This window comes from Cyrtonyx montezumae, unplaced genomic scaffold (assembly GCF_038088225.1).
Source record: "Cyrtonyx montezumae isolate F1298 unplaced genomic scaffold, pur_monq_1.0 scaffold_25, whole genome shotgun sequence".
Taxonomy (NCBI): domain Eukaryota; kingdom Metazoa; phylum Chordata; class Aves; order Galliformes; family Odontophoridae; genus Cyrtonyx; species Cyrtonyx montezumae.
The window spans coordinates 14,254,038-14,280,353 of NW_027071992.1; the positions used below are offsets into that span (position 1 = coordinate 14,254,038).

The 26,316-nt window shown below is 42.7% G+C and overlaps 1 protein-coding gene across 1 annotated transcript in view; it reads left to right on the forward strand.

The window, feature by feature from the left end:
- Window positions 1-26,316, forward strand: part of PDZD2 (PDZ domain containing 2) — a 187,238-nt gene that overhangs the window by 30,662 nt on the left and 130,260 nt on the right. The window contains exon 2 of the mRNA XM_065740008.1: window positions 25,086-25,869. Within this exon, the coding sequence (XP_065596080.1) occupies window positions 25,367-25,869 (503 nt within the window). The 5' untranslated portion in view covers window positions 25,086-25,366. The remainder of the gene's footprint in view (window positions 1-25,085; window positions 25,870-26,316) is intronic.

A 26,316-nucleotide genomic window follows, 5' to 3' on the forward strand; every position in this document is an offset into this window, starting at 1 on the left:
GCTCTGCACTTGTCTGGTTTATCTTGCAGTACAATTTTAACTTGGATCAAAAGTGAGCATGCTGTTACTTATGCTGCATAAGCATGTATGTTATGCCCATGTTCCCTGGAAGCCTGTGAGTGCACAGCCCTTGTGCACACTGTGTGCCAGCTCTGAGGTGCCTGCTGACAGTTGTCTTTTCTACCGATGTGGTGCACAGCTAACTCTGCAGCTCTTTCTCTTTTTGGCAGAAGAGACGTGCTGTTGGGAATGCTGCAGCAGCTGGGAGCATTACACACTGATGGAATTTGGGACAGTTCAGAAACTCTCCTAAATTGTTTGGGGAAATCTGCTGGGCAGAACCTGGCACAGAAAAGTACCCAGTCTGTGAGCACAGGGTTTTGCCCAGTGCAGCTAAGGACCCTGCTGAGTAATGCTTAAGATGTTTCCTTCATTTTTGTGTTCGTATATTATGTTTTCGGCCAGTGTCCAGGCAGTTCAACAAATTCTGTTAACCGTGTGATCCTAAGGGAATTAGCTAATGACTTTCCATACTGATTGGGTAATGACTTTTTGGAAAGTGAGAGCTCAGCAGAAAATAATCCTGGCAATTACTGTCTGCTCATGTCAATACCTCAAGTGCTGCAGAGCAGCTCCATGAATGAAATGGCTTAACTTTGCAAATTAAGTCTCTCTCTGTCTCTCCAGCCTGTCTACAGAGTCTCTTGCTCTTGTCTGATGGAAGAATATCTTTTACGCTCTAAACTCTTTGGGAATGAGAGAACTTGTAGCCTTTTCAAACCGCCTCTTGCTCTGTCTGCTGTGAGAGCATTATTGGCAGCATCCCCTAGGTCCAGTTGTACTGTTGGGTGCAGTCCCGTGATGCAGCTGAGCACCGTAGTGGTCAGTGGATGCTGGTAAGGCATGTTTCTGTCCTTCCTTACTGCCCTGGCTGTGCAGATTGAGTCATGAGGAAGTCTATAAGCTGCTCCTGAATGGAGTGCTGAAAGCAAGGGGAGAAATCATTTCATAATTAGATCCTGAAACCTCAAAAGAGGGCAGGAAAAGGGCAAGCTTTCACCCAGACTTCTGATCTCTCCTAGAATGGCGAAGCCTAACCTCCCATTGACCCAAAATGTGCACAAAGGTGAACAGTTCTGCTACAGGAACAGCTCAAAGGAAAAACAAAAATCATAGGATCATTAAGGTTGGAAAAAAACACTCAGATCATCTAGTCCTACCCCAACCCATCCTCACTATGCCCACTAATCTGTGCCCTTAGTACCACATCTCCACATTTCTTGAACACCTTCAGGGATGGTGACTCCATCACCTCCCTGGGCAGCCTGTTCTGATGTATCACCACTCTTTCTGAGAGGAAATTTTTCCTAATTTTTCCAGCCTGAACTTCCCCTGATACAACTTCAGACTTTTGTCTCTCATCCTGTGTACAACAAATACACTTAAGAAGAGAACTGAACAAACCAAGACAGCAGAGCTTTGCTTCCTCATGGAGACAAGAAAAGACACAAAGTCCAAGTTCCCTCTCATTTGCAACGCTTCATACTTTCTCTAAGCACTTGTTTTGCCAGTCAGGCAATGGTTAAAGTATGTGTCCATAAGTGCACCTGCAGCTAAGCCTTTGGTCATCACTGGCCGTAGTTACCTTGTATTGAACCATCTCTCTTACATTTGCTGTAGTCACAGTTGAGAGCCAGAGTACTTTATTGAGAGGTCTTCTTGTGTTCCATCTGAGGCACTGAAACCCTGCTGGCCAACTGCCGTGCACCCCCATGTTTAACTTCTCAGTTTTCTCCTGGGACAATGCATGAGGGAATTGGCCAGCAAAATGCAGTTGGAAAAGAGTGACCAAACTAGGTATGTATTTTGTGATAACTTCGGCTATGGTCCCTTCCTGCTCTGCGCTTAGCAATCTTACTTAAGCCTGAGGCTTATTGTAAAAGCTGCCAACAACATTTTTGCTTCTGAATTTGTTTAACTGTGACTTTGAGCACAACATCCCATGGTAATGAGTTTCCCGACTTAACTGTGCATGGAAAGCTTTTCTTGCCTCTTGGAGCCTCCTGCCCTTAAGCAGTGGAAAAGGAGGGAATAAATGGAAGGGCGTGAAACTATAGTATAACACATTATTGTGAAGTGCAAAAATTAAAAACCCCAACCCAACTATAAATGGGATAGCTAAAGTTGTAAGCAAGAACAGTCTGGCCTGGAAGCCACTATCTGCCTGTTGATGTATAGAGTTTATGACATAAGTATTTGATAGAGAATTAGGAAGAAGAAAGGTAGCAGATATGCAAAAATTGGACCTAAATCTAGCTATTCCACTATATGTGTTTCTTTCTCCTACCAACTGAGTGGAAATTACTTTTGCACTATAATAGCCAACAGGTTTTGAGGGAAATTGCTCAGCTGGAGTACAGTTATGTTTGTTAACTGTATTTTTCCCATTCATCTTCAACCACAATACAAAACTGAAGTTTATTTTTATTTTTTTTATTTTTTTTTAATGCAACCTATTTCTTCTTCCTCAGCTTCCTAATAAGCAGTGGCAGATCTTTCTCTGGAGACTAAATTTAAGATGCTAAGAGCATGCAGACCCAGGAGATCATAATGCAGTCTGATTTGCAACCTTTGTGTGCAGTGAACACTGCCAGCTGTTGGCCACAATAAAGTGCTGTTGTGTTCCTGGGTTTGGAGGCTGCTGTCATCTGCAGCCATGCTATGAACGGTGCCAAGCACATCCCTGTACAAACCCTGTTGGATGGGGACATCCCTACCGGGTGACCCCAGGAGCAAGTTCCCAGCGCTGGCACTCATCTTGCTGTGGCCTCTCCTAAGCAGACTTGTCTGTTCTGCTGTACTTGTTGTTCAGTTGCTTTTGTCCTCACCTGGTCCTAGGGCAGGCTTCCTTTAAGCTCTTTTCTATTTGGGTCACCTCTCTGCAGTCCCACACGTTTTAACAGGGTATGGCTGGGGCTCCCCAGCATTCCTGCACCTTCAGCATTTTCAGTTTTGGCCTACATCTTACTACGTGGGCCAAGTTCTGCTATTTTCATTCCTTGTCCTGATTTTGCATATTATAAATTTAAATGAAGGGCGCTCTGATTTTCCGCTCTTTGCTGCTCTCAGGCCTTTGCTGCATAGTAAACAACCAGCTGACAAACACCGTGTGTAAAATCATGCATATTCCTGCTGACGTTGTTGACAGCAGTGCTCATGCATAAAAAAATGCCATACAGCATAGGTAGCTCCGCAGACTTCTGCTCTATTTAATGCCGAAGTCAGAATGTTGGTCAGAGGCTCCTCTATGAATGGGAGATGACATTTCCCCATCTGCTTGTGTGAGGGGAGGAGTTCGTCATTTGGAAAGCAGAACAATAGTTATTAGACAAATGAGTAGGCTGAAGCACGGTGTGCTGCATGGTTAATTGCTCCTGAGCTGTACATGTGTGCAGTGAGCAGGGTCTGTGTAGAAATGCTATTAGGAACACCTGTGAAGGCTTTTTAATGCTGCTGATGAGGCAGAATTAGAAAAAGACTTCATAGTAATTTTAAAATCAGGAAAAATAAGAAAGCTTTTATGCTTCTTTTTCAAACCCCTCTTCTTCCTCTCTTCCAGACTATGCCTATTTACAAAACAAGAGACCAGATTATGTGTTCAGGTCATAGTGGTCATGTGTCCCACATCATTCCCTTCCTGCAGCTTATCAGGAATTTGTACATTGCAAATTATGACTTTGGGACAGTTTGCCATGTCATTCTGCTGGATCAGGGGAGCAGAATCTGCAGTGGGGTAGTCTCTCTCCCCACTGTGGAGACCTTCCTCCCCTCCATTCAGGGCCTCTCCCACCCAACAGGAGAAGGCCACCATCACCCCAGCTGAATTAGGACAGTTCTCTCAGTGCTGAAGTGCTTCCTAACTGTGCTTCAGTACTGAGAAGAGTGGGGATCTGGAGCCCTGGTCTTGCCTGACGTGGAGCCGTTGGTACTGGGAAGGCACCTCACAGAACATGGAGGTTGCTAATAGGCTGTATCCAAGGGGTAGCCAGGGTGCAATTGCAGCTCCCTGTGTGGGATTTAAAGCCAGAATGACAAATGCCCTACCACAGCTTGATAATGGCTCTATTCGCTAAATTTGTATGTGAAGGACTGGGGATTTTCTTGCTGATTTTGTGAATTATGTCTAAATCCAGTCTTCATTTCCCATTGCTCTGCTTATGCTAAAATCGTTCCCAAAGAGAAACAACATGTTTTCATTGGGTCGTATACTTATGAATGAGAAACCACATGCACAAAAGTTTTTAGCATTTTATTTTGGCAAAGCAAGACAAAAGAGCTGCTTTGTAACTTCATTCCTGCATGTGGCTTTTCACAGGTTTCTGGAATAGTAGTGTAAGTGAAAAGTCCTTTGTTGCTCTGGCTTTGCTGTCACCTGATGAATTTGTTTAAATCTGATAATGCGTGGTGACAGACCTGTAAGGCTGCTGCTGCCTCACACTGTGTACAGTGTCAGAGCTGTGCACCGTGTGATCCAGTGCTTCATCTGAAGAATTGTAATTTCTTTCACTTGAAGGTGCAAAACATGGTTCACTGGGGCACACATCCTGTGTCCACACCCACTTGTGCAGGTTTGGGTGTCTCACAACATGACGCCACCATTGGTTGGACACACATGGAGGAGCTGTCACTCAGCCATGTGTGGCCACATCCTTTCATTGCTCAACACCCAGCCCATTCCTTCCAGAGGTCTGTCTGATGGGATGCAGATGTTCAAGGGTGGTGGGAACGTTGGTGTTTAATATTTTCTGCTATCTAGTGGCCCTTTGTTTCAAACTTTAGAGCTATTGCCCTTGCGCTTACCAAGATGATGGATTGAGACCTGCTGGATCTGGAGAACAGTCCTACCTGCAAGTTGGGCTTATTAATGCTCCTGCTCCTCTGGGCAATTAAGCACCTGAAAGTGGTGCCTTTTTCATCTGTAAATGCTCAAAGCAAGAATGTTAAATATTCCAGTGTGGTGTTTTCTTCTGGGCAGAGCATATTTGCACTGACCTGCCTCTGTGCTCCTATTGACTGCTGTTTGTGCTGTCGGAGTGCCAGCTGGCTTCAGGCGGCCGCGCTCGGCCCCGCGCTGCCAATGAACAATACTCTTTGGTTGGATCTCACAAACAGCTTTTGTTCATTCATGGAAAACACAGCAATTATAAACACGCTAGTTTAATAACTGTGTTTTAATTAATGGCAGGTTAGTAAATGGTGCAAGAAGGAAAGGTTAAAATTTACTGGAGTCTGTTTCTGTGTAGCTTTTAATTGAATTAAGTGCATATTACGCTGGGCCTCTTCCCTGACCCCGGAGGAGCAGCACGGCACGGTGGAGCATATGGATGTGATTGATTTCAGAGAGCTGTGGTTAAAGGCACTGCAGAAATGCTCTGTGGCCACAGTCCAGGTTGTTTTGCATATATAATAAGGCCAAGGCAGTGCTAGTGTAGAAAGTTGGGGAATATGCCATGTGCTTAAGGAGTTCACATACCTGTGATAACTATTAGAAGCTGTTTCTCAAGCAGTGCTATTAACAAATAATTGTCCTACGTTAATAATTTTAGCCTTGTCTGGCAACTATTAGTTCTTTTCCTAGTAGAATAGGCTGCCCTGTTTGTGTTTTCACTTTCTGTACATAAAAAATCCCCACACATATATGTGGACACACTGTCTCAAGTTTGTTTTCTAACTGACTGCCTGGAGCTGTTCCTTCTTACTGCTCTTAGAATATTTTCCCATTCCCAAATCCACCTGTCTACCAAAAGAAAAATGTGCTGAGGAAATATCTGAAGGAAAATGGGAATATCCTGTTTTTTCAGCAGAAATAGGATATGTCCAGTGAGACTGTATTCAGACAAGAAAAAAAAAAAGATCCTCAGAAGTTTGTGACACAGGAAAGCCAAGGCAGGACTTTCCATGTGTGTGGTGTTGTATGCTCATGTCCCACTTGTTTTACAGGAACTTGTTTTATATTTGCATCATTTCTGTCCTTAGCAGAGGGTGAGACATGCTGGAAAGTCATGTGTGTGGGCAGAATGAAGGTTGTCACAGTTTTCAGATGAAAAAATACTGGAGAAGTTGCTCTTTGGATAAATGCTGCTGCTTTATGTGATGGAGTCATTTTCTTTATCTTGCAGAATAAAAACTTCTAGTGAGCTTTTTACAGTGTTTTGAGGGTCAGAATTAAATACCACAGAAGAACCTTTCCATATTCTATAAGTATGTTTGTTGCCACAGTGTTTGTGTACTCTCTTTCTGCAGTGTCCTCTGGACATTGTTTAACCTTTGAACTTGCATCCTCTGCAAGTCGTTCCCTTGGAGTCAGCTTAAGCTTTATCTATATGGCAAAACAATGTTTGGTTTTGCATTTTATTTTCTCCTCCCTTGAGATACACAACTTGTGTGCTCATGAAAAGCAGTTTGCCTGACCTATGCCAGTCAATAGGCCAAACAAGCTGAGACTTTGCCAAGGAAGAACTTAATTGCATTTGTTTTGTAAAGCTCTGCAGCATCAGAGCTCCAATTCTTTTCAGAGAAGTTGAATAAATGAAACCCAAAATGTGGGTGGCTCATGTTTTCTTCTATTGCATAGGTTGCAGTGTCAAAAATAACATAAGAGGACCATGAGGACAAAGCTAGGTGAGCTCTCCTAGTGTTCAATATTTGCCATTTGATCAAGACATTTTGCCAGAAAACAGTTTTCCGTCATGTGCTTAGAGGAACTTTGTTAAAATCTAAAGCCAGGGTTGTGCAGAATTTCATTCCTATTTATGTCAAAAGCTTTTTTCCTAGTTGTACACAAAAATAGGGCACACTGGAGTGTGCTCTTTTTGTGTGTCTTGCAAACAAAAATGTAATCATAGGAAGGTGCTTTTCAATGAAACAGTTAGGAGACAGATTTGTTAAAGCATTTAATGAAAATTGGGTTCCTAGGAAGCTGGGTGGTTGGAAAGGAGCAGACCTTTAAGAGATTCAGCTACCTGAATTTTAAATGCATGAGATGTCAGCGAGAAAGAATAAGCTAATCCAAAAAGTAATTTACAATAACATGCAAAGAAATATAGTGGGTTTGGAGGTTTGAAAAATTCAAGTAGTAGTGGAACAAGTATTTAATGATGACTTGTGAAGGAGGAAACAGAATATGAAGACCATGGTGCTAAGCACAGCCCAGCTTTGGTCTCTGTTCAAGCCCTCCAGGGGGATCAATCCTGTTCATGCTCCAAGGGATGTTGGACCTATGAGAAAACTCTCATGGTTCCTGCAGCACCTATAAGCCTGTATCTTTTGGTTGATCCCTGTGCAAGCAGATCTGGTGCACCCGCAGGGCTCTGTGCGAGACCTAGGTACAGTACTGCTTTTCAAAATCAGCACTAAGGCTCATGACACACTGTGGCACAGTATGAGCTTTGGTCTGGTTTGTTTTGCAGTCAAGTATTTTGCCTTTGGTACTTTCCTGGGAGAAACGTGTCTGGTGAGGACTAGAGCAAGTTAGAACTGTAAAATCTGGCTCATCTGGTCATCTTTTTTTTTTTTTTTTTTGTCAGACCTTTTAATAAATGCTCTCTGCAGAATAATGTGGTCAAGTATAACGTGCTTCTAATAAACCTTGCTGGTGATGCTGCTTGTCAACACTGAAGTAAATAGTAGGAAAAAAAATATGGTGACTTAGCTTTGATGTCGGATACTGTTAGGAACTCATCGCTCCTTGCTGCTTCGGAGAACTGCTCACAGCTGTTGAGAGAAGTACTTAGCCCCAAAATGCAAAGCTCGTATCCCCCAGGGCTGGTGGAGAAGAGGTTGTGAATAATTTGACTTGAAGTCAAGGTGATGCTCGGTGGAGCAGGAAATTAGGAGTGCTATTTTTAAATGCTGAAGAACTTATTAAAAAGCAGTAATAGTTTTCATTAGACAAAGAGCTCTGAGTTTGGGAGGCTTGTGATTTGAGGTAGCATCACTCATCAAGTAAGTGTTCTTTTCAAGAGTGCCAAGTAAATCTGTCTTTCTGGAAGTGTTGGTGACTGTTAGAAGGCTTGTGTATGAGAGGCGAATCATAGGGACATAAATCTTGGCATGCTAAGTATGTCTCTCTAAATTGGCAGCTGGTGTTGCCACACATTAGCATTTAGAGTAAAACAAAAATGACAAATTTGTCTAATGTGAGAGTAAAACTAACACAGGAATTCTGCCCAGTAATTTTCAGCCCTCTCTCTCTCTCTTCTTTAGTTTGCATCTGTGATTTTCCAAGAATTTTGGAGATGAAAAGTGTCACTGGTACCCATATCCCCTCTTGTTCTTACACTTAGAGAAAATGGCATGTGGACATAGGTTTGCAGCAAAGAAGAACTAGTCCAGACATTGGTAGCAAAAATTCTGACAGTAAAGGTGGAGCTGTTGGAACAAGTTACCTAGAGAGGCTGAAGAATGTTCATCAGTGGAGATTAAAAAGAAATGGTTGAGGAAGAATTTGTAGGGATGTGCTGGATCTGTTCAACCCTATTTCAAGCAGGGAGGTAATCAGAGGCCCACTGAGATACTTCTGAAGTAGGTTAGTGTGCTTTCTCTGACAGAACAAGGACAGTCAACCATTGAAGGAAGGCACTTTGTAGTAGGTTCAAGTCAAGAAATCAGAAGACTTACCTCCCTTTGTCCTTGCCCAAGACAGAAAAGCATGTTAATGCGAAGAATATTTGACATTAAAAAATTATGTACAGCCAGAGCAGAATAAGGTCCAGATCCCCATGGCTGCAAAAAGTCGCTTCGATTTTTTTCCAGACCTTTGGGTTTCTTAGTAGCAAGTTCTCTGCCCTAAGGGCTTTTCAGCGAATGGGAGACGTAAAGCTGGCAGGTCTTGAGATTCATCTTGTATTTTCCTACTGAATGTAAAGGAAAGAATACTGCTAGAAAGACATGTAGTAATCACAATAACACATATACAGCTCAAGTAAAATGCCCTGACTCAAACTGGGACACGAGTTTCAAAAACTAGATGCTTTCTATAGTATCTAAATAGCTTTTATTCTTTAGATTTGTAAGGCATTATTTCCATGGAGTCCATAAGATTCATCTTTTGTGATTCAGGAATATTTTCTGTTTGTTAGTGTCTAAGATGTCTCTTCTTTCACAAACAGAGATGATTTCTGAGGTAATCTCGCTCTTTGGCACCTGGCTGTGGATGTTTGCATAGTTCTATAAGTGAGGAGTTTCCCTGCATTGTTCTGATGCTCATGTTCAAGCATTTCTTCATGCAGAAGTAGAACTAAGGAAAATTTTTTTTCACTGAGTATTCAATGGAACGCTGCTTAGCCAGACCCTGAAAACAGATATCCCCAACAGATGGCTCACACCACTGGATGAAACCTGATTTGTAGCAGACAATAAAAATTAGAGGTGACTTGCAAGCAAGCCACTGTGATATGTTTGGAGGGGAAATTCAGGCTCTGGCACACTGTAGAGTTTGCATGGGATAACAATCTGTGCATTACAGCTGAGCTGTGATAACTGGGCCTTAGTGATTGCCTCTGACAGCCTAAGACAGGGCAAATTAGAAGGCTACTGTCCTGATAACTGCTGGTTGTGTTCCTATATCTTACCTTTCTCAAGCAATATGCTTGCATGATTAGGTCCTCATTCTGCTTAGCCTTTTGTGCACACCAGCCCTCCTTCCCCAAAGCAGGGAGAGGGGGCTGCCCCAGCCCTGTCACCATCTGCACCCGTCGGATGTGAGAGCACATGTGAGAACATTGTGCAACATCAAGGAGTTTGCTGAGCCACAGTGTCCTGATGGAACAGGTTGTCAAGATGCTGTGGAATCTCCTTTTCGGAGATTTTCAAAAGCCATCTGGATGTGATCACCCTGCTCTGGGTGTCCCTGCTTGAGTAGATGTTGGGCCAGATGGTCCCAAGAGGTGTCTTCCAACCTCAGCCATTCTGTGCTTCACTGGTTGGACTTTGAACTTTTTGTAGCTAGAATGTCAGCTTTTGAGTTTTCATTTTCTCACTCATGACAAGTGTAGCTGACAAGGTTAAAATGTAAATATAATTAAATTTGCCTCCCAGTGCCAGTGAGGTTTGCTTTCTAGTATAGTGACTTGCGGAATATGTCTGAAGCTCGCTGGAGTTGCCTGTGATTTTTGGAAAACCATTGTTTTTAAAGTGAGGGACTGAAGGTACAAAATGGGTGAGGGTGTGGAAAATCCTGCTTTCAACCTTAAAGCAGCTGTGGTGATTCAGACTGTTGGGTCTATTCAGGAATTACTATAGGGTTAATAAAGGATCTTACAGCATTTGGAGTGAGGAGTGGGGAAACGGTTGGGAAGCTTTGTTGGTTGTGGATAGGAGGTGGTGAACTGTTTGCTGAAGGAAGAAAGGGAATTTCCCTCTCTGAGAGCATGGTCCTGTGCATGATTTCATTGTGTGCTGGTTGAAAAGGGCAACCTGGGTGGGTTTCTGTCTGCTTTCTCAAATGTACCTTTGCTTCTTGAAGCCTTTACTGCGTTAAATAAAACGATCAGCATTGCAGTCCACAAAGGTGTCTGTAGCAGAAGAAGGCTGTTTCCACTCTCTTGATCTTCGTGAAGATGCATTGCAGTGTTTTGTCCCTCATTTGGGCTCTCATAAAGGTGAGATTTGAATCATAGAATTCATTGAGGTTAAAGACCACAAAGATCACCTAGCCCAACCCCAACAAATCCCCACCATGCCCACAAAACCGTGTCCCTCATTGACACATCTGCCACATCTCCAAATTTCTTGAACGCCTTCAGGGACTCCACCAGCTCCCTGGGCAGCCTGTTCCAATGCATCACTACTCCTTCTGAGAAGAAATTTTTCCTAACTATTTGCATTATTGGAATTGAATATTTTTCCTAATATCCAGTCTGAACTTCCCCTGGCACAACATGAGGTTGTCACTAGTCCTGTCACTGTTACCTGGGGGAAGAGGTCAACCTCCACCTCTCCCAGCCTCTTTTCAGAGAGTTGTAGAGAGCAATGATAAGGTCTCTCCTGATCCTACTCTGCTCTATACAAAACAATCCCAGTTCCCTCAGCCACTTCTCAGAAGTTCTGTGCTCCACACCCTTCACAGCTTTACTGTCCTTCTCTGGACATGCATGTGGAACCCAGAACCAAGGGGGCATAGTCCTGGAGAACACTGTGTGCTCCACTCCCAGCAGGCAGCAGGGCTTCTTTTCTTGGAGTGAAGCTGGATGAAATGTGCACCAGCCACATGATATTGCTCATACCTTGCTGCTCTTAGTTTTTCTGCAGCAGCCATAGGGGAACAAAGATAAAAAAAATCACAACAGTGAGAGAAAGTGGAAGGCAGCAGTAATGGCTGGTTCATTTCATCCTAGAAGGATCCTGCCATGTCATTGCAGGTTTGAGGCAAACTTGAGAGTGTGTTCAGTGTCCTGTGGTCCTTCCTGGTTGCTGTAGTGGCTCTGGCACCAAAATGAGCTTCTGAGTCCTGTGAGAAGAGACCAAAACAGTTTTGAGAAGTAGTGAGACCACGCTGGGTAAAGCAAATATGAGCACAGATGCTGTCCTCCTCCTGCCATCTGTTTTGGTCACTGAGTGCTACAAATCCCCTCCCTGTTCCCTGCTTTTTGAATTGCCAAGCTGAGGGTTGAGGATAGTCAACACACTTGGGCAAGAATTTGCTTATGGAGAGCTCAGGCTCCCAGCAGCATTTCTGGAGAGCAGGTGCTAGCCCTTCAGATTGGACGTGTGGTGAGATGGGATGTGTGATGGGACATAATGGATAATGAAGCTAAAAGCCAGCCTTGAGCATCTACTTCCTTCTTAACATGATGATCTGCAACATACTGTATCCGGGCAACCTTATTTTCAGCATTTTTCCCTCTTTGTCTCTAGTGTTGTAATGTTCCCGAAGCTTGCCTTGTTTTATTTTTATCTCTCTCATATGATAATCCAGGAAGCTTGCCTGCATCTTCATTACATTTATTTATTTATTATTATTATTATTTTGGCTTTTTTTTTTTTTTGGTGAAATAAATGAATTTTTAATGAAAGATGAGCTGCTTAAGACACAAGTTTACACGTGCACTGTTGCAATGCAGGAGTCCTAGGAGGTCTCGGTAGGGCTGCAAGGTTGGAAATTCCAAGGGTGAGTAACTGATGTAACGCAGTGGTTTACTTATTTATACTTAAATTTTGCTACCTGGTGTGTGAAAACTACCCAAACAAAAGCAGTATTGTTTGGCAGAATGTCGTTTTGAGAAATCCTGTTTTAATTCTCCTTCCTTCCATACTGGATTTCTATTATGATTTGCACTTGCATGCTTTAGAAACAGTGACAAATTTTCTGTGAGTGTTTTGTCAGAGAAAAAAGCAGTTGTAGAGTTACAGAATCATTTGAATTGGAGGATGCCTTTAAAATACATCTGGTCCAACTCCTCTGCATTGAGCAGGGATATCTACACCTTGACCAGGTGCTCAGAGCCCTTCCAGCCTTGTCCAAGATGTATGATATTCCTAGTAGGAAAGGCTTCAAGGGTAATTTGTGTGAGATGTGGATCCTCATGAAAGGCAACACCTCCAGTTCAGCTTGCCTCCTGCGATGCATAGTGGTCTCTTCCCTTTGCAGTGAGGAGTGGCAGTGAAGATGTTCAGCAACCTTATCCAAAAGAGAGGAACCAAAACTCCTCAGGTTCTTGGGATGGTGCATGAATAAAGAAAAAGGCAAAAGAGAAGGATATAATTTGAGATTTCTTATATTGAAAATTCTTGGAAATTTCAGATTCATACAGGGATTTTCAGACAAATTTCCAGTGAATATAGCTCTTTACAGTACTAGGTATTCCCAGGGGATGAAAATTGCAATTTTTGGCTAACTGCATCTGGTCATATTTTTAGGGTTTTCTATCTTGAGACTGGGCATCTGACTTCAGTTTTCCTTTTCTGAGAAAAGCTCTGGGATATTTAAATAATTCAAAGAAGAAATTACATGCACTCAGCAAACAGATGTCAAAAAAAAAAAAAAAAAAAGCATCTTAAAATCTAGGCCTCCAAAGTCACTTTCATACATTTCCTTTTAAAATAATGTATTTTTAATTAGCTTTTAGAAACAAAGTGCCATGCTGACATATACATACTTGCCTGGTGTTTTATCATGGGACAGAACAAAGAAAACGAAACCAAAGTTACAAAGTGAGATAATATATGAGATAGATGCTATAATACCTAATCAGTTTACTGTCTAAAACCCCAAGTTACAAGGCTGCAGAATTGCTATTTTCCAGGTGATCTGAAGAGAAATGAGTAAATCTTTATGCATTGGAACAGCTGGCGTTCATATAAGAGCTAAAGATAATTCCCTTTTCCACATAGTAAGAGAATTTGTGCTCCCATTTAACATGTTTTCCTAAGAAAACATTGAAGAGTGGGGTTACTTGGGTGTGCCCCTGCCACTCTACATGCATGGCAGCCAAGGGATGGCTCCTGCATTCCTTGCTTGTTGCCAGAAGAGCAGAACGTGGGGCTTGCAAAGCATGAAAGCGTGTACTAGCTTTGTCCACTGAGTGCTGAAAAGAGCAACCTTTCCTTCGTCTTGCTCCAACTTCCCTGGCTGCTGAAATATCAGCTTCCAGCTCTCCCTGAGCTTTTCCTGCTTGGAAGGAGTTTTAGTGTATTCACTTCTATCTTTTGTTCTTGTTGGCACTGGGTCTTCCCAGCCTAGGGGTTGCTCACAGTGAAACATTTGCCACCTCTGCACTGAAAACGTATGTTTTTGCTCCAATGCACAATGCAGGGATGTGGCTACCAAATCTCTCTTGCTGGCACTGTCTTCATGTCCTGCCTGAGCTGCTGTTTCTGGAGATGATTTTGAAGGTGAAAGTACTTAAGTGTTTTCAAAAACAAAGACATGGGATGGATCTTCTTGAGCTGAATTGCATGTTGAGTATTGAGTACATACATATCCAATAGCATCTGGAAATATTCTGGTGGTAAGATATACACATTTTAGCTCCTAACCCGTGGTAAGTCTGCTGATATAAGCAATATTGCTTAAGTAAGTTTGGACGAGTGTGAATTTAGTTTTCAGCATCTGGATTTTTTGGTACAGTGGTTCTTGCATTTTTTCCTAAAACAATCACAAATGTGTATTTAATTTACAATATAGTCTAACATTGTAGCAGCACTTCTTTTAGCTTCAGAAAGTGGGTTTGGTTTTAGAGCGGCTCAGTGGTTAATGGCTGACTTTGAGGCTTAGTGGTTAATGGCTGACTTTGAGACCCAGGCTTAATGGTAAGAGTTTTTTGGGAAGGTGAGTATGTGGTGGTTCTGTTTTGTGTCTTTTCTTTTAATGGCTATATCCTGTTACAAAGAATGATTATGATGAGGGCTTATGTGGGACTGTCAGCTTGTTGTGTGTGCTTATATCTGCCGTGCCTCAGAAAACCCATCTGACTTCACTTAAATATGACCTGCTGTTACACGTATCTGAACAGCATAATACATGAAAGTGGATATAATGTCTCTTTAAGTCCAGTGTATGGTTAATAGCAATAGTGTATGGCATGGTAAAGATTATTACGTCTGTTTGCTCCAAGTGGACCTGCTCCTATGTTTTTTCAACCTAGTAAGAGCTTTTCTTTGGCTCAGAAACGTGAATATTTAAAATGCCCGAAGGCAAGGCTTTGCTTTCCAGGCTTTTATCCATGTCTTTGCAGAGTTGATGGCTGCATAAAAACATGTGCTTGGGTAAAGCATCGAATCATTACTTACAGACCATAACATTTATTTATGCATTTTTAATTGGAGTTTTATTCATATATTACATGAAGTATTTTAAAGCATCAAAGGAATACATGAGCACTACCATGCCAACTGCTTCTGTGCTTGAAACCTCTGCACCAGACTGCATGAAGTTTGTGTGAGATTCTGTAAAGCTGCAGAATCGCAGAATGGTGGGATTAGAAGGGACCTCAAAGCCCACTCCAACCCAGGATGCCCTCCTGAGGATTGTGATGGGTGGTGGGCTTCACGTGGGCTCTTGCTGTCCAGGCAGGGTTGTAAGAACAGAGGCTGGGTTCTGCCGATGCACTGAAGAGCTTCACATTGACTGGAGCTCAATTGACTGGAGTTGCGTGCAGACTGACTATCTAGTGTTGAAAGCAAATGTGTTTACTGCTTCCAGGAAGGTGTTAGAGGTACTCAAAAGTGTAGATGTAAATTGCTATCATCCTTAAGTTTAAAGGAGGTGCAGTTAACTGGGAAGCAAGACATTCTTGGTGATAATTAGTAAGTCAGCAGTGTGACAACATCCTATAGAGCCCAGGCAGAAAAGATCTTCTTGGAAAACCCCTTCTTTAAGCTGTGCTTGGCACAAGTGCTAGGGAACACTCACAGCAGTCTGATGCTTAATTATTTTCAGTGCTGAGATCAGGTTTGCGTTGATTAATAGATTTTGGAAATAGTGATATGGAAATGTGTCTTGTTAAATCTGGGAATAGTTTTGCTTGCCTTTATTCGGAGTTAGGAGATAATACAAAACAGCTCTTTTTTTTTTTTTTTTTTTTAAGTTTATTTCTAGCCTTTCCAGTAACATAAGAAAATCACAGCAGTCTATCTTCCAATTGCATTTCGTTTTTCAGTGCACAGGGTCTTAAGCTGTATGTTTGCTTGGTGTTTATCAAAATTCAATTTAAAAAAATTGTTAGGCACATTTGGTTTTTCTATATAGTCACAGTGTCAGAACATCACATGTTTGTGGTTTGTTTGTAATTCTGGATTCATGACTCCTGCAGACAATGTGGTCCAGAATTAACACGTTATTTGCATTTTCTTGTTTTATGGATAATTATTGCAGTGGTCTTTCCCACAGGAAGGTCTTGAGAAAAGTGGAAGCGTTTAAAAATAATTACAGATACACAGAACTTTTTTTTGTCTTAACACATTGCTTTCAAAAAGAATTACAGCATGCAGTAAGTTCCAGTGGAAGCCTCCAGTATGTTAACGTGGCAGCTATGTCCTTTTCCTCAGAAAGGCTCACAAGTGAGGGGTTTGGTTTTCTGTGTGTTGAGATGTGGATGCTTGCTTACTTCAAGGTCGTATAGAAGTGGGTGACATTAGTGAGGGCTTTTGAAAAGTGGGTCACTTTTTTACATGGCTAAATGTAATTTTAAAGTCTAGCTCTGTTATTTATATTTTATGGCTGTAGTTTTTTAGTTTTCTCTGTGAGTATGTCTGTGTGAGAGAGCTATGCTATTTTAAACTTGGTAAGCGGATGTTTCTAGGAATCTACATACTTAAAATTAGTTTTCTTTTGTGGTTACACAACTGTAAAGTAAATCCAGAAAGGCATAACTGACTTTAATTATGGTACTGCAGTTTTTTGCTTCTATAAATGATGTCAGAAACAAATTCTGAATACTCTGAAACTCACAGTGGAGCTTCCCAGCACCATCTCTGTGTCGTTCAGCTGATGGAAGAGATCCAAAGGATGATGAGGCATGTTGGCGTACAGAAGATGCTGAACTGGAGGATGGTATGGGTGCCATTCTTTAAAGACTTAAACGTAGCTATTCCATCATTCAACAAGCTTGCAATGACTAGTTTACTTAAGCAAGCTTTTTTCTGTTCTGCTACTAAATTTAGTAGTATTTAAAGATCCACAAGCAGATGTTTTTCAATATCTGACAGCTATAGACTCTTGCTTTGATTTAGTCTGGGACATTGGATTATGTGAGAATTAGATGACTTGAAGTCTTGCCTTTGAAATAAGCTCTTTCATTCTGGTTTGAATGAATGCAAAAGAACGAGCCTATTTCTTCAGTACTCAAAGTAACTTCATCTTAAAAGAATACAGAAAAGATTTGAAAAGTAATTTAGAAATTGCAGAGCTTTTTCACTCTTCCACCTGATCTGGGCTTGGAGAAGAGGCTGGCTGGAGACAGTGTATGTAAAAAGAGGGTGAGGACTGAAGAGAATAATTTGATCATACTAAAGCACTTCTGTATCAGTGTCAGAAAGAGTTTTAGATTTGATCCTCTCATTAATAATGGATGGCCAGACGGATGTGTCTTCCCCTGCTGTCTTCTTTTTAATTCATCTGAATGATCATGGAAAATACAGTCCTTTGGCTCGAGCCAGGCTGTCTCTCCAGCTTAAAAGCTCTCTGCATTAGTCCCTGAATCTGCTCTCACACCACAGCAGTTTTGGTAGGTTGAAAAGTTGCATTCTGAAGGTCTCCTTGCCAAGCTGAGGAAGTCAAACAACCCAGATGTTGTTTAACACGTAAAAGGCCAGCCAATGAAACTGCATTGTCATGGCCCCAGCTGCAGCATTTTCTTACCATGTGCAACACGACTGGATTTGGTTTTCTTTGATTCCAGACATAAGACTGCCTGTATGATTGCCCACCATCCCAAAAGCCCAAAAGTAGGATCAGTGAAATCCTGCCATGTTCCCTGTACAGCGAAACTGCTTTCCAGGGTAGCCTGGACACTGAATGACAGTATAATTTCACTGGCCTGGTGGCCATTTCAGTGCTGTGTTAATTCTCCTTGTGTTTCAGCATCTGCAATTTCTCTGTGGTTGGTGTGTTTTGGAAATGTGTCTCTCTGTAAGAGTGCCCTTGTAAAGATGCTTATATTTAGTATGTGTACAAAGCTGTGGTTAAAGACTTGTGGAGACTTCTAAGTAGAAAGTGTCCTTGGATATTGTGGGGGGAGAAAGATGCTGAGAGCAGTGATAAAGAATTGTATGGACATGGAAATGAAGAGAAAATAAAGAGCTTTAGGGCTCCAGGAGTAGCAAGCAGCTCCTACCAAGGGGCAGCAGTTGGTTCTGTAGGAGCTGAGGCGGCTTCTCCTGAGCACTACTGCTAAAGCTCAGTACATGTTGAGGTTTTTAACTAACTTTTGGCCCCTTTTCTTGGCCTCTGTAACATTTTATGCACTAGTTTTACATGTATAAGTTTCCCTGTGTCAGTGTCCTCTTTGTGAACTGTTCTTTGTTCTCAGAGTTTGGGCTGATACTGTAAACATCCTGGCAATTATCAGGGTTGATTTAGGAAGTCTGGATGTTTGCATAGGTCTTTTGATTTTTGATTTAGTCAATATAAATACTTGAAAGGCAGTGAAGAAGATATTGTGGGGAACCTTTCTGCGAGAGTTGACAGAAACTTTGACACCACATTCATGAGCTATATGTCCTTTTCTACATACAGTTTTTCTTCGTACATGTTGCAGAGTAGGAGCCATCTGATCATATTCACATATCTCTGTGTGTCTTAGCCACGCACTGCTTTCAGTCAGTAGAGGAGAAAGTGCACCTAGAAGAGGCTATGCATCTAGTCTGAAGGTAGTCGTCTACCACAGGTCTTATATACGTTTCCTAAGAGTGCCTATTTCTCTTTATTGGCCAGAAAGAGAGCCTGTGGTGACAAACTCAGATGGGCATTCAGCTGATGTTGTGGAACAGAAATCTGAGTCTTCCTATCTCCATGTTCCTGTTGGTTACTGGTGTTGAGGTCAAACTGGAGGCTGGTTTGACGGTCAGTAAATCCAGCCTTGGGGCTCTTATATCTGGGTGCAGTGCATACAGGCCATGAGATACAACATGCTGACTGCTATAAAACTCACTGTCAGTTCAAATTTGCTCAGAATCTCTAAAAGCCTGGCAGTGTAAGATTTAAATTTTTATGCCAGGTCAAATATCAGTGAGCCTTCCCATGGCTGGCATAAAGCTGACCTGTAGCTGTGCACTCTGGCTAATTCAGCAGAAATATAACCGTGTGCCTGTATCTGATTTGTACCACAGGGTAATCCAGAATAAAACAGATTCAGTATTGTCAGAGTGAAGGACAGTTATAATAAAACTGTCCTTCAACAGTGGCATGTCTTTTTAGTGAAACAGCTCTATTACATTCCTTAGTGATTTTTTCCCATTGTTACTTTATTTGCTATTAGTTACTAACTAAAATGTAGAAGAAATGAAAACTACACTTGAACAGAAATTAAAAAATGAATGTCTTTTGGGGTAGTGGATTTATTTCTCTGGCGCTGAAATGCCCAGATGACTTTCAGAAAACAAGTATAATGCCTTCATCTACAAATTAAAGACTAACAGTATCTGTCAAACATAACCTTTAAAGCAATTATAAAGTGATATCACTCAGGGGATAAAAGGAATTTTTAAAATAACTGCATATATGTTTTTCTGGAACTGTAGGCTAGGCTAGATGTGCCAGAGGGGTTATCCTGGAGGATCATATTTTGGCCATTCACACAAATCACCTTTTAAAAGTCACTAATGAGACATTTTAATGACCCTCTTTATATCCTTTGCCCCTTATGAGAAAGTGATTATTGCAGCTCTTTACATCACTCCTTTGAGGACAGTGATGTAGGAAGAAACAGCTCAGCTTGTCATAAAAAACCCAGTTGTGTGTTTGCCCTAAATATCCATATATGCTATTTAATAACTCCAGCATTGACTCTCTTAAAGAAAATATTCTTCCACAAGTGATGATTTAAGATGGCCCTTCCCTCAGAAAGCCAAAAATAAAAAGCAACCCCCTTTCACTTCAGTCACTCATGTTTAACTCGATGCTTTGAACCTCAAAAGCTGTGGATTAAGAAAAAAAAGGATGTTACTTCCTGAGTCAGAACTAAAACCTCTCAGAAAATTAGATATTCAGTTCATTTACACGGGTGGTATTTCAACCCCTGTAAGTGTGTCTTGAGTGGGTGGAAGAAGGTAGGTGAAGGATGATTTTTCAGGCTGAAAACACATCAGAGATGAAGGTGAGAAGAGCTGTTAAACAAAAAGAAGAGCAGAGAGCTGTATAAACTACATATCTGTGGGTATAAACTGATTATGAATAGACTAAAGCTGAATTACATGTCATTTCCAACTACACGATGCAGTGGGACACCTTCCCAGCAAAATAACAGAGGCATAAAACCTCATTACTTGAAGTTAAGATTTGATTAGTTTTATTGGGTGGAGGGTGAGTGTTATTGGCTGGAGGGTGAGTCTAGCTGTGATAGCTAGAAACTGGATTTGATGATGCCCAGCAGGTCTCTGTCCACCTGGCAGCTGGTGTGGACAGACCAGACTTCTTCACTGTAGCCAAAGAGAGTCTGTACCTTCCAACCAATATTCAACGTGGGAACTGTTTCTAAAGTGAGAGCTCATGAGGGAGTCTTCCCTCAAGGGCCCTCCTGGAAATGAGTGGTTATTCTGCCCCAGCACCATCATGAGCCTGCTATTTGAACAGGATTGAAGTTATTTCTGTACTGCATCCAGTAGGATTTCCCCTGTCCCAGTACTCTTTGAGTTGAGACGTTCTTAGCCTGTAAGGAGTGTAGTTGCAAAATCTCAGTCAGTTTACCTCCATCGCTAAAATGAAAATAAAAAAATATGTCACACTAGACTACACTTACTGAAGGACAGGCAGAGTTCATGACTGAATCACTGTTCAGAGAATGGCAGTTGGTGGCTCCAGAGAGATTCAAAGTCTTATTTCACAGGGAGTTATACCCTGAAGAGGGGCTCTTGTCCACTCACAAGGGGCTTGCTCCCTACAGAGCTGCCCATCCTGGCACTGGTCTGGTTTACTCCAGGTGTAAGTATCAGTGCCAGGAGGGGCATAACAACAGTCTTCTATTAGTAAATAGTGTGCTATGTGTGATGCAGTGAGGCAGGTTGGCAGGTCTGTAACCTACAGAAAGCAAGCAAGGTGGTGCTAACTCCTGTAAATAGGCGCAAATTTTATATGTGCTTAGACTCTGTTTCTGCAGAAGTCAAGAGCAAAAATCAATTTCATTTTAGTGATGAGTTTGCTTTTTTCATCTATTTTCTCCCTTGAAAACCAATTTGCCACCATTGTATTTTTTGCTTCCTCCGGCATTGGAACTGCTGTCCTCACCAGCAGAGGTATTTGGTACAACAGTGAACCTGACTTTGAAGAGTGCAGGACTGAGTTTTTGCTGAGTTTCCTGAGGCCCATTGCATATTTCATTGGGAAGGTTTCCTATCCTTGTCAGAGTCTTTTGTTGTTTTTTTTTTTTTTTTTTCCAAAGCCAAAAGGTTTTGTTTGAGAGGATGAAATCCCTTGAAAGTACTTTGTAATTATCCGCACAATTATCATGTCTGATATTGCATATAGAGGCATAGCCAGGCAACCCACAGTGTACTGATGCCTGTGTTTTTTACAGTGGGGTGGAGGAGTGGTGTTCTGAAGGCTACCAACCTCTAGAGAGGCAGAGGAGACCCTTGTTTTCATCATGCTCCATCTCAGAAAGAGTGTGTGGGGAGGGTCCACAGTGTCACTGGATGAGCTCTGTGTGGGATGCAGAATACCCCTGAATGCTCTGCACTTACCAGGGTGTTTTGGAGGCACCAGGGTAGTTCCTTTAATCAGGGGTCAGTTTGCCAAGAGCAACCCATAGCATGTCCACCCAAAATTATAACCAGCTAAGAGGAAATCTCCTTAAATTGTTAGGCCAAAAAGGATGCTGGTCTGATCACCTCTAGAATTGGATTGGCTTTGAACCCTGCGTGGCTACTGGAAGCTATACCAATGTTTGTTGTTGAAGCAATTATTTGTATGTTGTTGTTACAACTTGCTGGATATTACCAACTATATGAACTTTCATGGTGCTATTGCTAAGGTAGAAATTGATGCTAAAGGGAATAATAAAGGATGGACTGAATCTGCCCCAGAGCCCAAAACAGAATTGTCACTATTCCTTGTTCCTGGCATTTTTTAAATCTGCTCCAGGGTCCAGGAGTGGTGGAGTCACCTGAGGCAGTGTCTGATGCCTTGGCATACTTTATCTAAGCAGTAGCTGGTTACACTCTCATGCCATTTGTACCCATTATTCCATTACGGACAAGGAGAATAGACTGCTCTTTTCCCCCTCGTAGTTTTGGGACATTTTTAGGTACTCAACAGGCAAACCTAGACACAGTGACCTTCTTTTTTCCCCTACAACAGCCAGTCTGCATTGACACGTATGATTCACAACAAGTACATCTCTTCTATAAGGTTTGTTGCCTACCTGGCACTATTTGTGTGCAGTTTTCCCTTTCTGATACTTCGCAGTAGTTCTTGCTTTCCCTTGAACTGTAGCCCAATTTTCATATAACTTTTCTGTTTTAAATTTTTGTGAAGATCATTTTGGATTCTAATCCTGTTCTCCAGTGTGTCTGCAGTCACTCCTAGCTTCATGTAATCTGCAGATTTAATAAGTTTACTGTCTTTTATCGTCCAGGTCACTAATGAATATGCTGAGCAGAACCAGACTATATAGATCCAGCAGAGCTCCTCTCACAGTGTCCCTCCGTCTTCACAGCATACCATTAATAACTACTCCCTGGGTATGGCTTTATAGTGGTGTCATTTAATCATGTTTCTGTAGTTTATTTACAAGGAAGTTGTTTGAGACGATGTCAGAAGCTACAATAAAGCCCAGATAAATGACACCTAAAAACTTCTCTAATATGAAAAGAAATTAATTTGGTTTTATAAGTATTTTTTTCTTGTCTCCTCTGCTGCTGCTCATATTTTTATTATCTTCCACTGAATAAGCAAAATGATTCTTTGATTGTTTTAGAGTTATTTAGAGGATTGAGGCCAAAAGTGACTGATAAGGCATCCTTTTGTTGCTTCTCTTTCTGCCCTTCAAGAGAGGTACTGCATTTGCCTTTTTCCTGCATTTTGGCTCCATACCTCTCGGAGCTGTGACCAAAAGGGAGGTCACTCGTGACAGGAAGACAGGTATCTGAGATTGCTTCAGTTGGCCCTGAGGGTTTGTCCCAAGTGGTCCAGAATGTCTGACTGGGGACAGTGCTGATCTCACCATGGAACAGTGAGAGGACAGCACACCTCTGCAGGGACAGGGTATCATAGTGTTAAGTGTACCAACCTTGTGTACCTAGCAGGGGAATAGCAGAGCTAAAGCAAAATCAAAACAACATTGCCTCTTTTGCTGTCACTTTTCAATAACTTTCCTACTGTTTGAGCAACACTGTTTTTTTAATACTGCCTTTTGCTATACATAATAAGGATACTAAAATCTATTTTTTTTCAATCTTTTACGATTTTCATTCTGTTTTTGTGCCCTGATGTTTCTCATGTTTCTCCTCAAATGTTCACACTATCCTTTAATTCCTACTCGGTAACCTTTTAGTGTCTTTCTTCATGTCTTTGAGGCAAATGTAGAGCTCATGATGCTGCCAAGCCTTCTGATCCTTATTTTGCATTGAAATGTTATTGTGTTCATGCTTTCTGAGCACAAAATATTGTTTCTTTGAGAAACTGCAGCTCACCTTGATTTCTTTTTCCTTTAAACTTCACTGCATGAAATCTTGCCTAGCAGGTTTTTTATTTTTCTTTTTTTTTGCTTCTTTTCTGTACATATAGAAGCCAAGCATTTCTGTTTTGCTGTTTCCAATCCCTAGTGTATGGCAGATTTCAACATTTCACAGACACTTCTACACGAATTTCCTTCCATCTTCTCACCCCCAACATGTCCTTCTCCACAGGCATTTCTCCTCTGAATATTTGTCCTATCAGTTATGCAAGAATATTGTTTTGAAGGCACGGGATGCTCTGTCTTCTGCTGCTTCACTTCCCTAGCAGATATCTTGTGCTTGTGCTCTCCCATTACAGCAGTGTCAGTTATTACCAGATAGCCTGACCCATTCAGCCTCGTTGTCTCTGTGGATTTATTGCACCCACTTTAGTCTTAAATTGAATCTGAGATTTTAACTAAGACATAAGTCTTGTACTAAATGCAATAGATTCACCAATGCTGCAAGTAGGTATCCAAGTATCAAAGTTCTTAACTATGTTTCCTGGTGCATATATGGCACTACGATCACTCCTGCTTTTTAGAGCTATTCCCAGAAACTTTGGATCCAAAGTCTGGACCAGCAGCATCTTGTAAGTCTGCCTTTTATTATTTGTCCAAAGGAGTGCTGCAAAGGAGGTGAGGTTCTGGAGGGCAAGGTGTGTGAGGGGCAGCTTGGGGCTCTGGGGTGTGCTGGGCCCAGAGCTGCGGGGAGGCCTGATGGCAGCTGCAGCTCCTCACAGGGAGCAGAGACAGAGCTGAACAGAGCTGTGCCATGGGAGGGCTGGGGGGTCAGGGAAAGGCTCTGCCCCAGAGGGTGGTGGGCTTGGAACAGGCTGTCCAGGGAAGCAGGCATAGCCCTGAGCTGATGGAGCTCAGGAGGTATATGAAGAACGTTCATTGGGTATGGGTTTCAGTGGTCCTACATGGAGCCAGGGGTTGGGCACAGTGTTCCTTACAGGTCCTTTCCAACTCAGAATAATCTGTGTTTCTGTGATTATTCATGTTCTTTGGGCTGTAGACCATTGCTACAGGCTGTTTTGTCTGATACAGTGGCAGCTCCACTTGTGAGACCTGTGTCCCACTTGGGGCTTTTGCTTTCTTCTGCCTGCCATGAGCACAGCTCACTGAGCAGTATACATTGCTGGAAAATCACTCTTGAAAAGAACCTGATTCAGACTGCACACATCAGGGTTTTTCCTTATATAAGAAATAATCCTAATGATCCCAGAGAGCACCTTTCTCATCCTCGTACTTGCTAGTGCCCAGCTGTGGCTGCCTGTGTGCCTCCAGGCTGTGTTGTGAAGTGGGGAGTTTACCCACACAGCTCTTCATGTCGAAGGGAGATGGGTGACCACATCCCTTGGATGTTTTATTCGCAGGTTGGGTGTAGTTGTCTGTCAGCCAGTCCCTGCCTGTCCTTCAGCATCAGCCAGCTTCAGGTGACGGTGAGAGCCGTGCCGCACAGTGTCCCCTCCGAGCAGCAGGTTGTGTTATCTGTAGGTCTGTCGGTTGTCTGTCTTGTCGGAGAGGTCAGGAGCTGAAGGTGACCTTTTATTCCCTTGCTGAGAAGAGCAGTTGGTGCCCTCAAGTGGTAAATCGCAGGAGAGCGGCTTTGGCCATTGAAGCCGCTGCGGGTGCTGCCCCGGGTGGGGTGCTGGGGCTGGTTCAGCTCTTGGCCCTCCTGTTTACTAACTGTGCTGTTTCTCTTTGCAGGCACAGTGACTGTGGTGGGAAGGAGATGTCGTTCCCAGTGGAGAGGAGATCCTGACGGCAAGGTGTAGACAGACACAGAAGCTCCGCGCTGCTTCATCCACCGCCTGTGGTGTGTCCGCAAGAAGTGTGCTGCCTTGGCTGTGCCTGTGGTCAAAGAGAGCCCAAACACTGTCCCTGTGAGATCAGATGGGGCCTGCTTTGGGCATCCATCCCTGCTCCAGCATGGCCCATAGGAGCACAGCGGGCTGCTGCGGGCGGCCAAGCCAAGATCTGGGGAGCCAATGAGGGGATGCTCGGAGACGGCAATGCCCATCACACAGGACAACGCGGGGGTCTTCCTGCCCCTCCTATGGCAATGGCTGCAGAACAGCCGCCGGGAGGGGGCTGAGGGGGCCGAGCAGAAGCTGTGCCATGCAGCTGTCCAAAAGCTGAGTGAGTACATCCAGCTCAATTTCTCGGTGGATGAGAGCAAACTGCAGGCAGGGAGCTGTGGGGCTTCAGATACAGAGATCTGCACTGTTTACCTGGCTCAGGAGATGCGGAAAACAGAGGTTCTGGGTCTTAGCTTTGGGAACATCCCTGCACTGGGGGACTATGGGGAGAAGCGGCGAGGAGGAAAGAAGAGAAAAGGACATAAGGGGCCGGTGCTCGACGTAGGGTGCATCTGGGTGACGGACTTGAAGAAGAACAGCCCAGCTGGGAAGTGCGGGAGGGTGCGGCTGAAGGATGAAATCCTCTCCCTAAATGGACAGCTCATGGTTGGCGTGGATGTCACCGGTGCAAGGTAAGGTTGGAAGAGCTGCATGTGGTGCAGGTCACAGTCAGTGCTGGTTTGAGGCTGGGAGCAGAGGTTTTGACTGCTGTCCAGTTTCTAGGGGAGCTGTGGGCTTCTTAGGGATCTGCAAAAATCAAGTAACAAAAGCACATCAATAATTAGCCTACATCTGCTACTTGCACGTCCACTGGAAATGTTTGAGGGGTCATTATGTCAAAATGTAGTGTATTGTAAGAGTTGAAGAGTCTGCACTAAAGCAGGATTCTTTCAGGGTTTAGATAAAACTTTTTTTTTTTTTAAGTAAAAACTACTCAGCACCACTGGAATTTTTTTTTGCTGGTACATCTTATTTTTCTTGAAACATTTGACTGGAGGAAAGGTTTTTTGACAGCTAAATGTTATCTGAGACTTTTTTCAAAGCAAGAGATTTTGTGTTTTCCAGATTGAAACAACTTC